Source organism: Capricornis sumatraensis, chromosome 7 (genome assembly GCF_032405125.1).
Source record: "Capricornis sumatraensis isolate serow.1 chromosome 7, serow.2, whole genome shotgun sequence".
Lineage (NCBI taxonomy): Eukaryota > Metazoa > Chordata > Mammalia > Artiodactyla > Bovidae > Capricornis > Capricornis sumatraensis.
Window position 1 is genome coordinate 73,811,384 of NC_091075.1, and position 13,446 is coordinate 73,824,829.

At 38.1% G+C, this 13,446-nt stretch overlaps 1 protein-coding gene across 1 annotated transcript in view; it reads right to left on the reverse strand.

The window, feature by feature from the left end:
- The window catches only part of CLOCK (clock circadian regulator), a 57,811-nt gene that overhangs the window by 29,801 nt on the left and 14,564 nt on the right, over window positions 1–13,446 (reverse strand). Inside the window, exons 5-6 of the mRNA XM_068975220.1 lie at window positions 11,746–11,835; window positions 2,454–2,574 (exon numbers count right to left, since the gene is read on the reverse strand). Coding sequence (XP_068831321.1) covers window positions 2,454–2,574; window positions 11,746–11,835 — 211 coding nt within the window. The remainder of the gene's footprint in view (window positions 1–2,453; window positions 2,575–11,745; window positions 11,836–13,446) is intronic.

Here is a 13,446-nt window from a genome sequence, read left to right on the forward strand (position 1 = left end):
CTTCACTTACAGTATCCAACTCATACTCTTCTGTTATTATCATCAATGGCTTTATCATTAAACTCAGCCAGTTCAAACTCCTACCTTCTTCCTAAAACCTTCCCTACTGACGATCTCTAGCTGTTTGACACCAGTGCCTAACACCAAGTCCTACTGCTGCTGCTAAGTCACTTCAGTCGTGTCTGACTCTGTGTGACCCCACAGACAGCAGCCCACCAGGCTCCCCCGTCCCTGAGATTCTCCAGGCAAGAACACTGGAGTGGGTTGCCATTTCCTTCTCCAATGCATGAAAGTGAAAAGTGAAAGTGAAGTCGCTCAGTCGTGTCCGACCCTCAGCGACCCTGTGGACTGCAGCCTGCAAGGCTCCTCCGTCCATGGGATTTTCCAGGCAGGAGTACTGGAGTGGGGTGCCACTGCCTTCTCCACAAGTCCTACTGAGTTTACCTCAACACTCACAGGCATGCTTTCCTCTCCATCCTTACTTCTACTGCTGTCCTTTTCATCTCAAGTCTAGTCATTTTTCCAAAATTTTCCACCTGAGAGATTTTCTTTTTGAACCACAAAACCGCCCAAATCCCCTTTCTGCTGGCTTCTCATGAAGTAAAAAATAAAAACCAAACTGTTAAGGATGAAATATCAGGCTTTATTTCCTTCTCTAGACACAAACACATCACTTGTACTAGCTTAACCTTCATTATGATACAAATGACCTATTTGTAGAATCCTGAATTTTCCTAGCAATTTCCCCTCTGTTTTAAATCGTGTTCATTCCTTTGGCATGAAACATCTTTTTCATCTGTGGAAATAACTTTATTTTGTGTATCAGTCTATTGGGTTGCAAAGAGTGGGATGCGACTAAACTGAACTGACTTCAAATACTGTTGTTTACAGGTGTATAACTGGCCTCTGCATCATTATATCCAACCCAAATCTTTCTCCTAAATGAAAGACTAGAGTAGTCGCTTAGTCGTGTCATAAGAATTTGGTTTTTTAACAAGTATAAATAAGCTTCAAATGTATTCTCCTGGTCTCTTAACTCCTCTCAACTTCTGAAAGGCTATTCTTATCAAAAACATACATTCACACATACTTACATGTGTGTGTACGTGTATCTCAACTGTTGAACAGTTAGTGTTTTACATAATCGAAGATTCAAAATATGAAAACCTTTAAAATGATTAATGTCAGCTTCCCTTGTAGCTCAGTTGGTAAAGGATCTGCCTGCAATGCAGGGGACCTGGGTTAATCCCTGGGTCAGGAAGATCCCCTGGAGAAGGAAATGGCAACCCACTCCAGTATTCTTGCCTGGAGAATCCCATGGACAGAGGAGCCTGGTGGGCTATGGTCCATGGGGTTGCAAGAGTCGGACACGACTTAGCAACTAAACCATCACCACTATAAGAAAAGCCAAAATTTAAAAGCCATGAAAAAAGCAGTTAAAGAAGACATCTAATAGCTAATGGCCAAATGTAGAGCTGTCATGATTTCAGACTTTACACAGGATAATTTATTCAAGAAAACGAGGGTGGGAGGGAAGATCCAGAGGGAGGGGCCATATGTATACTTATGGCTGATTCACACTGCTGTGTGGCAGAAACCAACACAACATCATAAAACAATTATCTTCCAGTTTAAAAAGAAAAAAAAAACAACTAACAGAAAACAAGGTATTCTGGTCAATGAATCCAGAAGAAAAGTCAGATTATACGACAATATTTTATATTATTAAAGGCAGGACTACACTTCCCTATTCTTGGCATTTCTATTCTATAGCACAAGTGTCTGCTACACTGCTGCTTTGTTGTTTACTCGCCAAGTCACATCCGACTCTTCTGCGACCGCATGGACTGTACCACGCCAGGCTCCTATGTCCATGGGATTTCCCAGGCAAGAACACTGGAGTGGGTTGGAGTGGGTTGTCATTTCCTTCTCCACGGGGTCTTCCCAACCTAGAAATCAAACCTGCATCTCTGCATTGGCAGGGGGATTCCCATCTGGCACATTAGACATATCCAATAAATTATTGTTTAATTCTGCTTAATAGAGCACAAAATTTCTTTGATTAAGTAATTTTATAAAAAACATGTTTTGTCTCATAGTTTCAGTGTTCAATTGGTTAGTGATGGTGAAAATAAAAGCCCTTAATTTTTTCTTACTACAGTAAGATTTTTGTATAAAAATTAATAAGAATATATTGCTGAGTTCCATTTTCATATAAAATAGTTTTATGGCATATTATAACAGATGAGATTTCACTGTATTCTGGAACAGAGTTCAGACTTTTAACATGGTCATAATTCCATTATATTTTAATATTTAAAAAGGATCTAATAGGGGATTTGGGATGATGCTATGTGTTAATTTGGTTAAACATATCTCTGTCACGAAATTACAAAAGTAAAGGATAATGCAACCAAATCCGTGTAACTTTTCGCTTAAGAGGTACTACTTACATTTTAAATATTCAGGGGTTAATGAATCACTTTCCAGCAGATGGGTAGAGAGTATTTTATAAACTTCTGAATGTTCCCCCTCTGGGATAAAATTAAATATACTTTGATCCACAAGATCTGACTGGAAAAAAAAATGTTTTTAATTAAATAATTACAGTGATTCAAGAGAAATTTATTTTAAAAATATATAATCACTCTTAAACATCAGACAAGCTTATGGTTGACGTTTCATTATCTGTAAACAGTGACAAATATCAAGTTTCAAGTACAACTCAAAAGACAAGATTGAGAAGGTGAAAAAAGTTTCCATAATCTCACTGTCTCTGATACTAGCATCATCAGATTCATGATCAATACGACCTTTGAAAGTTTTGTAAATTGTAAGTTTCACCACATGTGAACATGTAAAATATAACAGGACTAAGAAAGCTTATTAGAAGAATCTCTGGCTACCAGATGTAGCCTTACATACCAATTTCTGGTGAGTGGGATATACACTACAAATAAAGGACCACAGGATGAGCCACAGGCTACATGAAGAGAAGACTTGACTTTGCTGTCAGTTCAGTTGCCCAATGTGTCCTTTCTTTATTTCATCTTTTCCAGTCATCTAACCTGTATCCCACTGTCAAAAAGTCATGCTCTAAGATAAATACCTCTTCCCAAAAAAGATGACTTACATGCTGAGCATTATTATCTATGCTAAGATATGGCTTTAATCAACAGTAATCTGACCAGCAAGAGGTTGCCTACAATGTGACATGGCTGTGGAATCCAAAGCGAATAGGACAGCATCGGTCCATAAGAACCATGGACAATAAAATTTTAGTGAAATCATGTATGTGTGTGTGGTAAGTTGCTTCAGTCATGTCTGACTCTGTGCAACCCCATGGACTGTAGCCTTGTCAGACCCCTCTGTCCATGAGATTCTCTAGGCAAGAATACAGGAGTGGGTTGCCATGCCCTTCTCTAGGGGATCTTCCCGACCCAGGGATCCAACCCACATCTCATGTCTCCTGAACTGGCACGTGAGTTCTTTACCACTACATTTCCTGCCAAATCCCATCCAGGCTACTTGGTTTCTCTGCATTTCAAACTGCTCTGTGAAATCCTGGGATAATGAAGTGATAGCTCCAAGACTATGGGAGGCAAGGGAGGTGAAGACAGGGCTAAGGGTTCCACTAAGTAGTTTCACTTTTATTTCCTATTTCAAATATTTTTAAGATTGTTCAAAACAAAAAACCTCAAACAATAACAAAAAACAGAGAGCCACTGAGGATGGTAAGAAGCAGGATAGGGGTGTTAACCACTCTCATACAAGCCATATACACTTTCTTCAGTCCTTTCCCTAGCCTTCAAGATACACCTCATGAAGTGAATCTTTCCTCTCTCACCACATTTGTACTCTTCTGTCTTTCACAGACCAGCTGAAATTACTTCCTCCAAAAATATGTCTTTTAACTGCATTGCTGTTGTTTATTGTCCAGTTGTTAACTCATGTCCAACTCTTTGCGACCCCATGGACTGCAGCATGCCAGGCTCCTCACTCCTCCACTAACTCCTAGAGTTTGTTCAAATTCATGTCCATTGAGTTGGTGATGCTATCTAACCACCTCATACTCTGTTACCCCCATCTCCATTTGCCTTCTGTCTTTCCCAGCATCAGGGTTTTTTCAAATAAGTCAGCTCTGCACACCAGGTGATGAAAGTACTGGAGCTTCAGCTTTAGCATCAGTCCTTCCAATGAATATTCAGGCAGGATTGATTTCCTTTAGGACTGACTGATTTGATCTCCTTGCTGTCCAAGGGACTCTCAAGAGTCTTCTCAAGCACCTCCATTCAAAAGCATCAATTCTTTGGTGCTGAGCCTCCTCTATGGTTCAACTCTCACATCTATATAACTACTAGGAAAACCATAGCTTTGACTATTAATATATGGACCTTTGTCATCAAAGTGATGTTTCTGCTTTCTAATATGCTGTCTAGATTTGTCATAGCTTTTCCAAAGAGCAAGTCTTTTATTTCATGGCTACAGTCATTGTCCGCAGTGATTTTGGAACCCCCCAAAATAAAACTATCCCTGCTTCCACTTTTTCCCCTTCTATTTGCCCAGAAGTGATGGGATCAGCTGCCATAATCTTAATTTTTTAATGCTGAGTTTCAAGTCAGCTTTTTTACTCTCTTCTTTCACTCTCATCAAGAGGTTCTTTACTTCCTCTTCATTTTCTGCCATTAGATTGGTATCCTGTACATATCTGAGGATATAGATATTTCTCCTGGTAATCTTGATTCTAGCTTGTGATTCATGCAGCTCTGCATTTTACATGATGTACCCTGCATAGAAGTTAAATAAGCAGAATGACAGAATACAGCTTTGTCACACTCCTCCCCCAATTCTGAACCAGTCCCTTGCTCCATGTCTGGATCTAACTGTTGCTTCTTGACCAGCATACAGTTTTCTCGGGAAAGAGAAAGGTGATCTGGTACTCCCATCTCCTGAAGAATTTTTCAGTTTGTTGTGATCCACAGGGTCAAAGGCTTTGGCATAGTCAATAAAGCTGAATTAGATGTTTTTCTGGAATTCCCTTGCTTTATTCATGACCCAACAAACGTTGGCAATTTGATCTCTGGTTCCTCTGACTCTTCTAAACCCAACTTGGAAGTTCTTGGTTCACATAAGTGTTGAAGCCTAACTTGAACGATTTTGAGCATAGCCTTGCTAGCATGTGAAATGAGCACAACTGTACAGTAGTTTAAACATTCTTTGACACTGGAATGAAAACTGACTTTTTCCAGTCCAGTGGCCACTGCTGAGTTTTTCAAATTTGTTGTAACACTGAGTGCAGCACTTTAAAGCACCATCTTTCAGGGTTTTAAATAGCTGAGCTGGAATCCCATCACCTCCACTAGCTTTATTCATAGTAATGTTTCCTAAGGCCCACTTGACTTCTCACTTCAGGATGTCCAGGTTTAGGTGAATGACTACACCATCATGGTTATCTGGGTCATGAAGATCTGTTTTGAAGAGTTCTTCTGTGTATTCTTGACATCTCTTAATCTCATCTGCTTCTGTTAGGTCCATAACATTTCTGTCCTTTACTATGCCCATCCTTGCATGAAATGTTATCTTCATATCTCCAGTTTCATAGAAGAGGTCGCTAGTCTTTTCCTTTCTATTGTCTTCCTCTATTTCTTTTCATTGTTCATTAAAGAAGCCCTTTTTATCTTTCCTTGCTCTTCTGTGGAACTCTCTGCATTCAGTTGCACATACCTTTCCCTTTCTCCTTTGCCTTTCGCTTCTCTTCTTTCCTAAGCTATTTGTAATGCTTCCTCAGACAACCACCTTGCCTTCTTGCATTTCTTCTTCTTGGGGATGGTTTTGGTCACTGCCTCCTGTACCATGTTAGGAACCTCTGTCCATAGTTCTTCAGGCACTTTGTCTACCAGATTTAATCCCTTGAATATATTCATCACCTCCACTGTATAGTCAAAAGGGATTTGATTTAGGTTATATCTGAATGGCCTAGTGGTTATCCGTACATTCCTCAACTCTTTTTGAGAGTCTCTTGGACAAAAAGGAGATGAAACCAGTCGGTCCTAAAATAAATCAACCCTGAATATTCACTGGAAAGATTGACGCTGAAGCTGAAGCTTCAATACTTTGGCCACCTGAAGCCTAGAGCCAACTCACTGGAAAAGACCCTGATGCTGGAAAAGACTGAGGGCAGGAGGAAAAGGGGGTATGAGATGACTGGATGGCATCATTGACATAATTCATATGAGTTTGAGCAAACTGGGAGATAGTGAAGGACAGGGAAGCCTGGCTTGCTGCAGTACACGGGGTTGCAAAGAGTTGCACACAACTTAGCAACTGAACAGCCACAGAGAATGAAGTGGGTCAAAGTGGTAAAGATGTTCAGTTGAGCATGTGTCTAGTGGTGAAAGTAAAGTCCAAAGCTGTAAATAACAGTACTGCTGTTATTAATAATAGGAACTTGGAATGTTAGGTCCAGGAATCAAGGTAAATTGGAAGTGATCAAGCAGGAGATGGCAAGAGTGAACAACGACATCTTAGCAATCAGTGAACTAAAATGGATGGAAACGGGTGAATTTAATTCAAATGACCATTGTATCTACTACTATGGGCAAGAATCCCTTAGAAGAAATGGAGTAGCCCTTATAGTCAACAAAAGGGTCAAAAATGCAGAACTTGGGTACAACCTCAAAATTGACAGAATGATCTCGGTTCATTTCCAAGGCAGTCCATTCAACATCACAGTAATATGCTCCAATCACTGATGCCAAAGAAGCTGAAGTTAACCAGTTCTATGAAGACCTACAACACCTTCCAGAACTAACACCAGAAAAAGATGTCCTTTTCATCATAGGGGATTGGAATGCAAAAGTAGGAAGTCAAGAGATACCTGGAGTAACAGGGAAGTTTGGCCTTTGGAGTACAAAATGAAGCAGGGCAAAGGCTAACAGAGTTTTGTCAAGAGAATGTGCTAGTCACAGCAAACAACCTTTTCCAACAACTCTACACATGGACATCACCAGATGGTCAATACCAAAATCACACTGATTATGTTCTTTGCAGCCAAGATGGAGAAGTTCTATACAGTCAGCAAAAACAAGACCTGGAGCTGACTGTGGCACAGATCATAAGCTCCTTTTTGCAAAATTCAGGCTTAAATTCAAGAAGGTAGGACATTCAGATATGACCTAAATCAAATCCCTTATGATTATGCCATGGAAGAGATGAATAGATTCAAGGGTAAGAGTGCCTGAAGAGCTACGGACAGAGCATAAGGGGCAAAGATTTTGACCCTTTTGATAGGCTTTATTTACTTCCTTCAAATATTTGTTTTCTTATTAAAAATATTTATTTGCAAATAGAGAAGTCCAAATAATCATATAACTACTTTAAAAATTCTAGATTTTTATTTCTGCATACTGTATTTACACCAAACATTGTACTGACTTTCTTAAGACACACTTGTGTTTATGTTTCAAAATTTTCAAGTTAAGAAAAATAGATAATGAAAGGCTTAATAATAGCAGTGTTATTCCTGGACTCTGTCAAAAGTGAAGTGAAGTGAAGTCGCTCAGTTGTGTCTGACTCTTTGCGACCCCATGGACTGTAGTCCACCAGGCTCCTCAGTCCACGGGATTCTCCAGGCAAGAATACTGGAGTGGGTTGCCATTTCCTTCTCTAGGGGATCTTCCCGACCCAGATCTCCCGCATTGCAGGCAGATGCTTTAACCTCTGAGCCACCAGGGAAAAGGACTCTGTCAGGCTATGTAAAATGGTTAATCTTCCTCCCTGTATTACGTGGTAACAAATTTAATATACTCTCTTCTCAGGAACACATTTAAGCAAGTGGGAGGAAAGCAATTTTGAATTGTAAAAGTTTACAAATTTTAAGTTCCCAGTAGAGAGACTTTATATCTTGGTATTCCCACTAAATTATTGAACAATTCTCTGGGGTTCATATATGTTTTTAAAGGGGGCTGGGCGAAAAATGTCTAAAATCTCTTCTGCCCTGGAGGTGGTATGATCCTATCATTTTGTTGTAGAAAACCACTTCAGGAATGAAAAAAAAAATCCATAAATTTCCTTTCCTGATTAGTAGCCACAAATAGGTTAAAATTTACCTAAATTAGCTTCATAAGTACGACATGACAAAATTAAGAAAAAATATTTTCCAAGACCTATAGAATCAGACATGCAATTTTATAGCTAGATTTAAAATTTAAATTAAAAACTGTTAAGTCATCCTGACCACTGATTAAGATGGCAAATTTTAATTCCTCAACAGAACTGAATTATAAACACTAAAGCTTTATATTTAGAGATTTTCTAATGTTTCTTCCCCTCCGGACAAGAGTCAAGAATGTATTTTAGATAAAAAGGTATGTATGTTAAAACAGAAAGAAAGGGACACCAGTGTTTTAAATCTTTTGCTTAACATCTGTAACAGTTTAATTATTAATGGCAGGCCAAAAGAGAAAAATCACTTTTTTTTTCCTTATTGGGTTTGATCCTAAACAAGTTTTATTTCATTTTATCAAAACATCCTTCTGGGGACTTCCTTGGTGGTCCAGTGGCTAGGAATCTACGCTCCCAATGCAGGGGGCCTGGGTTCGATCCCTGGTCAGGGAACTAGATCCCACATGCCACAACTAAAAAAAATCCTCCATACCACAAGAAAGATCCTAGGTGCTACAACTAAGACCCAGCTCAGCCAAATAAACAATACAGCAATGTAAGTGGTGTGAGGGAAAGTATCCATCGTAACTGGAGAGCAGTTAAAAGAAAAAAAGAACTAAAAAAACCTGTTTTACTAAAGGATACTATTAACTCAGTATGCAATGAAATGGGTCTGCTGTATCAGCAGCAATCTCTTCTGCCCAGAAACTCACCTGCCGGTCTCTACATGCTTTGGGTGACACCAACAGTTAAAAACACCCAGAAGATGTTACTAACAGAGGAAACTGGGTAGGCATATATGGGAACTCTGTACTATCTTCTTAATTTTTCTATAAATGTAAAAATAGCTCCAAAATTAATTTTTTTTTAATCCAGAAGGCAATGAGAAGGTCATGAAGCTTTTCATTGAGGGGAGTATGTTAATTATCAAATTGCTGGGTCCTAACTAGGTCTGTTGCACACATGTTTGTTATTTCAATATGCCATGAAATATTCCCTCACTGAAGATCCAGTGTGGCATTAGGAAAGAATCTTTAAAACATCTATTTCAAATAATCTACTCACTTTCTTATACTCAATCAATAATTACTGAACACCTCACTAAGAAACTAGCCAGCATATGTGGATACAGACAAAGTACCTGCAGTTAGAAAGCGTACCATTATTATCCAAATAAACAGAAAATTACAATTCACTGTAAGTGTCATGGTGGCAGCAGGTATAAGGTAACATGAGAACAGAGAGAAAAGGCATCTAATTCTCAGTGAAGTCCAGGAAAAGTGCCCAAGAAGCAGGCATTTTAAAAGTCTGACCACACTGCAAATTACACCCTGATTATGACTAAAGATTATATAGTTTTTAAAAATACATAACTGAAAGAAAATCCAATAAAATTGTTTATAGGTTTAAAAGCCTATAATTATACATTTATTCAAATTACTCAACCTTATTTTATTACAGTTGATTTACAGTATTATTAGTTTTAGGTGTACAACATTAATGAATCAATTGTTTTAACAGATTACACTCCACTTAAAGTTATTGCAAAATAATGGCTATATTTCCCTGTGCTAGACAATATATTCTTGTTTCTCGGCTTTTATACCTTGCATGGGTAATCCCCTCCCCCATCAAACCCTTCTCCCATCCCCTTCCACACTGATAACTGCTAGTTTTTCTTTATCTGTGAGTCTGCTTCTGCTTTGTTATATTCATTTTTGTTTCATTTATTATTCAGTCTTAACTAGTCATATCATAATCCTACAAAGGATTTCTTTCCCTGGCTTTTCTTACTATGCAAATTTTTTTCTTAAGGAAACAGTTATCCAGAAAAATTCAGTTATCAGTCTGTCCTTTGGTCTGCCCCCAGAGAAGCAGTAAAGCCAAGCCATTTTCTGTGTGACACAGAAATCAGCAAATTATTTACTGCCTGACTTTCAGAAATAAAGTTCCCTTATAGAATCTGGCCTTTTAAGTATAGAGTAAATTCTCTTCATAAAGTACAAAACAGCAGCATAATCAGAGAGAAGGAGATAATGCTTTTCAACATCTCTTTAAAGAAATCTTTATAGAACAGATGACTTTGTACTGTTACACATTTTCAAGAGATGGCATTTTAAGAGTAATTTATAAGTAACTTCAAAATATTTACATCCAAACCCTATTTTAAGCCAATAAGTTAGAGGGTTGCCAGAGAAAGAGAACCAGAAATAGCTTTCTTGACATAAGAGGCCATTTTGTAATCTAAGCCTGGCCACAATGCTTGCCCCTGAAGGAATATTAGTAATGAATGATCTTACGGGAACAAAGGAACACAGGAACAGAGAAAGGGCAGGCAAACAACAGTGCAGTGAGAGCAGAGTTCCAGTTCCTCCTCAAAGGATATTTATAAAATATGCTCGAGTTCTATAGGAAACCAAGGGCCTCTGCTAAGCAGAGAATATGATGATGATGTTGACCCTTTCTCACTTCAATCAAGTAAAGCTTAGATGCTGTTGACCTTTGCCCTACTTTTATACTGAATTCTCCTCTGCTCAAGTCCCTTCATGAATATACATGTATTCTTAGCTTAAAAATTCCCTAATTTTGCTGTTCAGAGAGATACTGCTTTGGGAAAGATACTTCCCAAAGTATCTTTGGTGTTCTTACTTGCTCCAAGTAATAATAAATCCTTCCTTCTCCTAATCTTTGGCTTGGTTGTGCCTAATGGCTTGACATCCACCAAGAGGCAAACCCATTTTTGTGTAACATCACCTTAGATGAGAATATTACATATTCAACAAAAACTTCAAATTCATAAAAACTGTCAACTGGAGCACAGCACCTAGCATAGTATCTGGTAGCACAGATGTTCAATAAATATATCTTAAGTAAAACAGCAAACACTAATTCAGGTACTCACCATTCTAATCAAAATTTACATATATCTTTTCTGATTATCTACCCTTTGGGTCATATTAAGAACAAATGGAATATGGGAATTAAAATATTATCAACTCAAGTCACAGAGCACAAAAGTTCTGTATCTATTATTTTCAGCATGTTCTTGTAAGTTATTCTTTTGAGAAAATTATTATTGAGCTGCAACAAATATCTCAGTAGAAATTTAGTTATTCCCAAGATATTTTCAATGAGTAAGTGACATCACCACCACACTGATTAAAGTTAATAGTGAAAACTCAGCATTAGAATAAAGAAGACAGGAAGAATAGAGGTTAAAGTAGGAGTTGAATATTTAGTTACTACAGAGGAGAGTCATGACTGACCTGAAAAAATACAGCCATATTAAAACTAAGACATACTTAGAGGTCTCATCCCCACTCTGATCATTGTTCAACAGTGCTCTGGGGCCTTCACTTCTTAAGGTTTTAGAACATTTAAAAATAGGCATTGAGAAAGACAGGGTGGGAGGTAGGAGGGAGGTTCAAGAGGGAGGGGACATATGTATACCTATGGTTGATTCATGTTGATGTATAGCAGAAACCATCACAATACTGTAAATCAATTATCCTCCAAAAATAAACATATTAATAAAATCATTTTTTTTAAGTGAGAAAGAGATCATAGGATTTTTATACTTACTGGTAAATGTTCAAGCAATGAAGTCACACTCTCAGACACATATATTATGCTTCCATCTGTCATGATTGCTAAAAAAAAACCATCAAGAGCCTGAAATTAAACACAATGGTCAGTTAAATGAAAAGAAAAAAGTATTTCACAGGACAGACATAAAAATCTAAGATAAATCACAAAGAACTGGAAGTTTCTAGAGCACTGTCAAAATACTAGCTTTTCCCCTTTATAATACCTTAGTATCTATCTTTGTGCATTTTAAGACGTTTCTGGAAGAAAAATATCACTCTATGACCATTACTGAATGGCAAGTTTCTAAAAGATAGAGACTTAATGTTCTACCTTTATCATATGTTATTATACAATGATGGTCTTATTTGAAGATATTAATATTTCCAAAGCACAGATGCCATCAACAATATGTCTTTGGCCAACAAAAGAACACATTATCACCATAACATATATAATCTTAACAGAAGTGTATGACTGAAGCACAGGGAATAACTTTGAAAGGGAATAAGCTGAAAAAATAGAGTGAGCTCAGATCATGCAAGGCTTTGAATATCAGGGCAAGACAGATGAACTTAGCTTAAGAGTGGTCTGGAAGCAATGTGTAAAATGGATTTTGAGGGAAAAGTGAATTAAGAGGAAAATTTCAGTGGCCTTTGGAATAATCAGAGACGTTAAGGAGAATCCGAATGAAATTAATAGCAGTAAAAACAGAGAAGAAAGGACGTAGGCAAGCATTAGGAAATGTGATGTTAAGAGTTCAGGAGAGGAGTCAGCACAGGGGAACAATACTTAACAAAAAGCAACACTTTATTCATGTCTCACAAAGTTTTTCATCTGAGAATCCTAGGCACCAAAGTGGAAGCTGAAGAAATGAGATCTGCAAAAATGAAAAGGATGCCAAAGACAAAGGTTTGGGGTAATATCTACGTACAGAGATGAGAAGGAGCGAAAGTGCCAGAGAAAATGACAAAGACAGGACAGAAAACACTGCTGTTGATGAAGTCAATGGAAGAAAGAATGACAAAGTGAGTGAGGAGGAAAATGGATGGTTCAGTAAAAAATGGGATCAAACAAGACAAGGAATAAAAAAAATGGACTGAATTTTGCTGACTTTCAAGAGTTATGTCAACAAGAAGGAGATTCATACTACAGTGTGTTTAGAGATGGGTGGATCATCAGAAGGCTATATTATAAAATACTTTGTTCAAGTTCATGAAAGGACACATTTTGAGAGGACAAAGTATCAAGGGAAGTTATTTTTTTAGAAAAAGAAACTGAAATATATTTTCAGGCTGAGGAAAAGAAGATCCAATGGAAAAAATGTTGAAGACTTTCCTGGTGGTCCAGTGGCTGAGAATTCACCTGCCAAGGCAGAGGACATGGGTTTGATCCCTGGATGGGTGAGATCCCACATGCCATGAGGTAACTAAGCCCATGTGTTACAACTACTGAGCCTGCATGCTGCAACTACCGCAGCCCGCACGCCTATAGCCCACACTCCACAACGAGAGAAGCCACGGCAATGAGAACCCCATGCACTGCAACTAGAACATAGCCCCCACTTGCTGCAACTAGAGCAAGCCAGCACGCAGCAACCAAGACCCACAGCAGTCATAAACAAACAAGTAACTTAAAACAAAAAAGAAAAGATACTAAAGATGTACAGCAGATAAAGTATATCATCAGAAGAGTTCC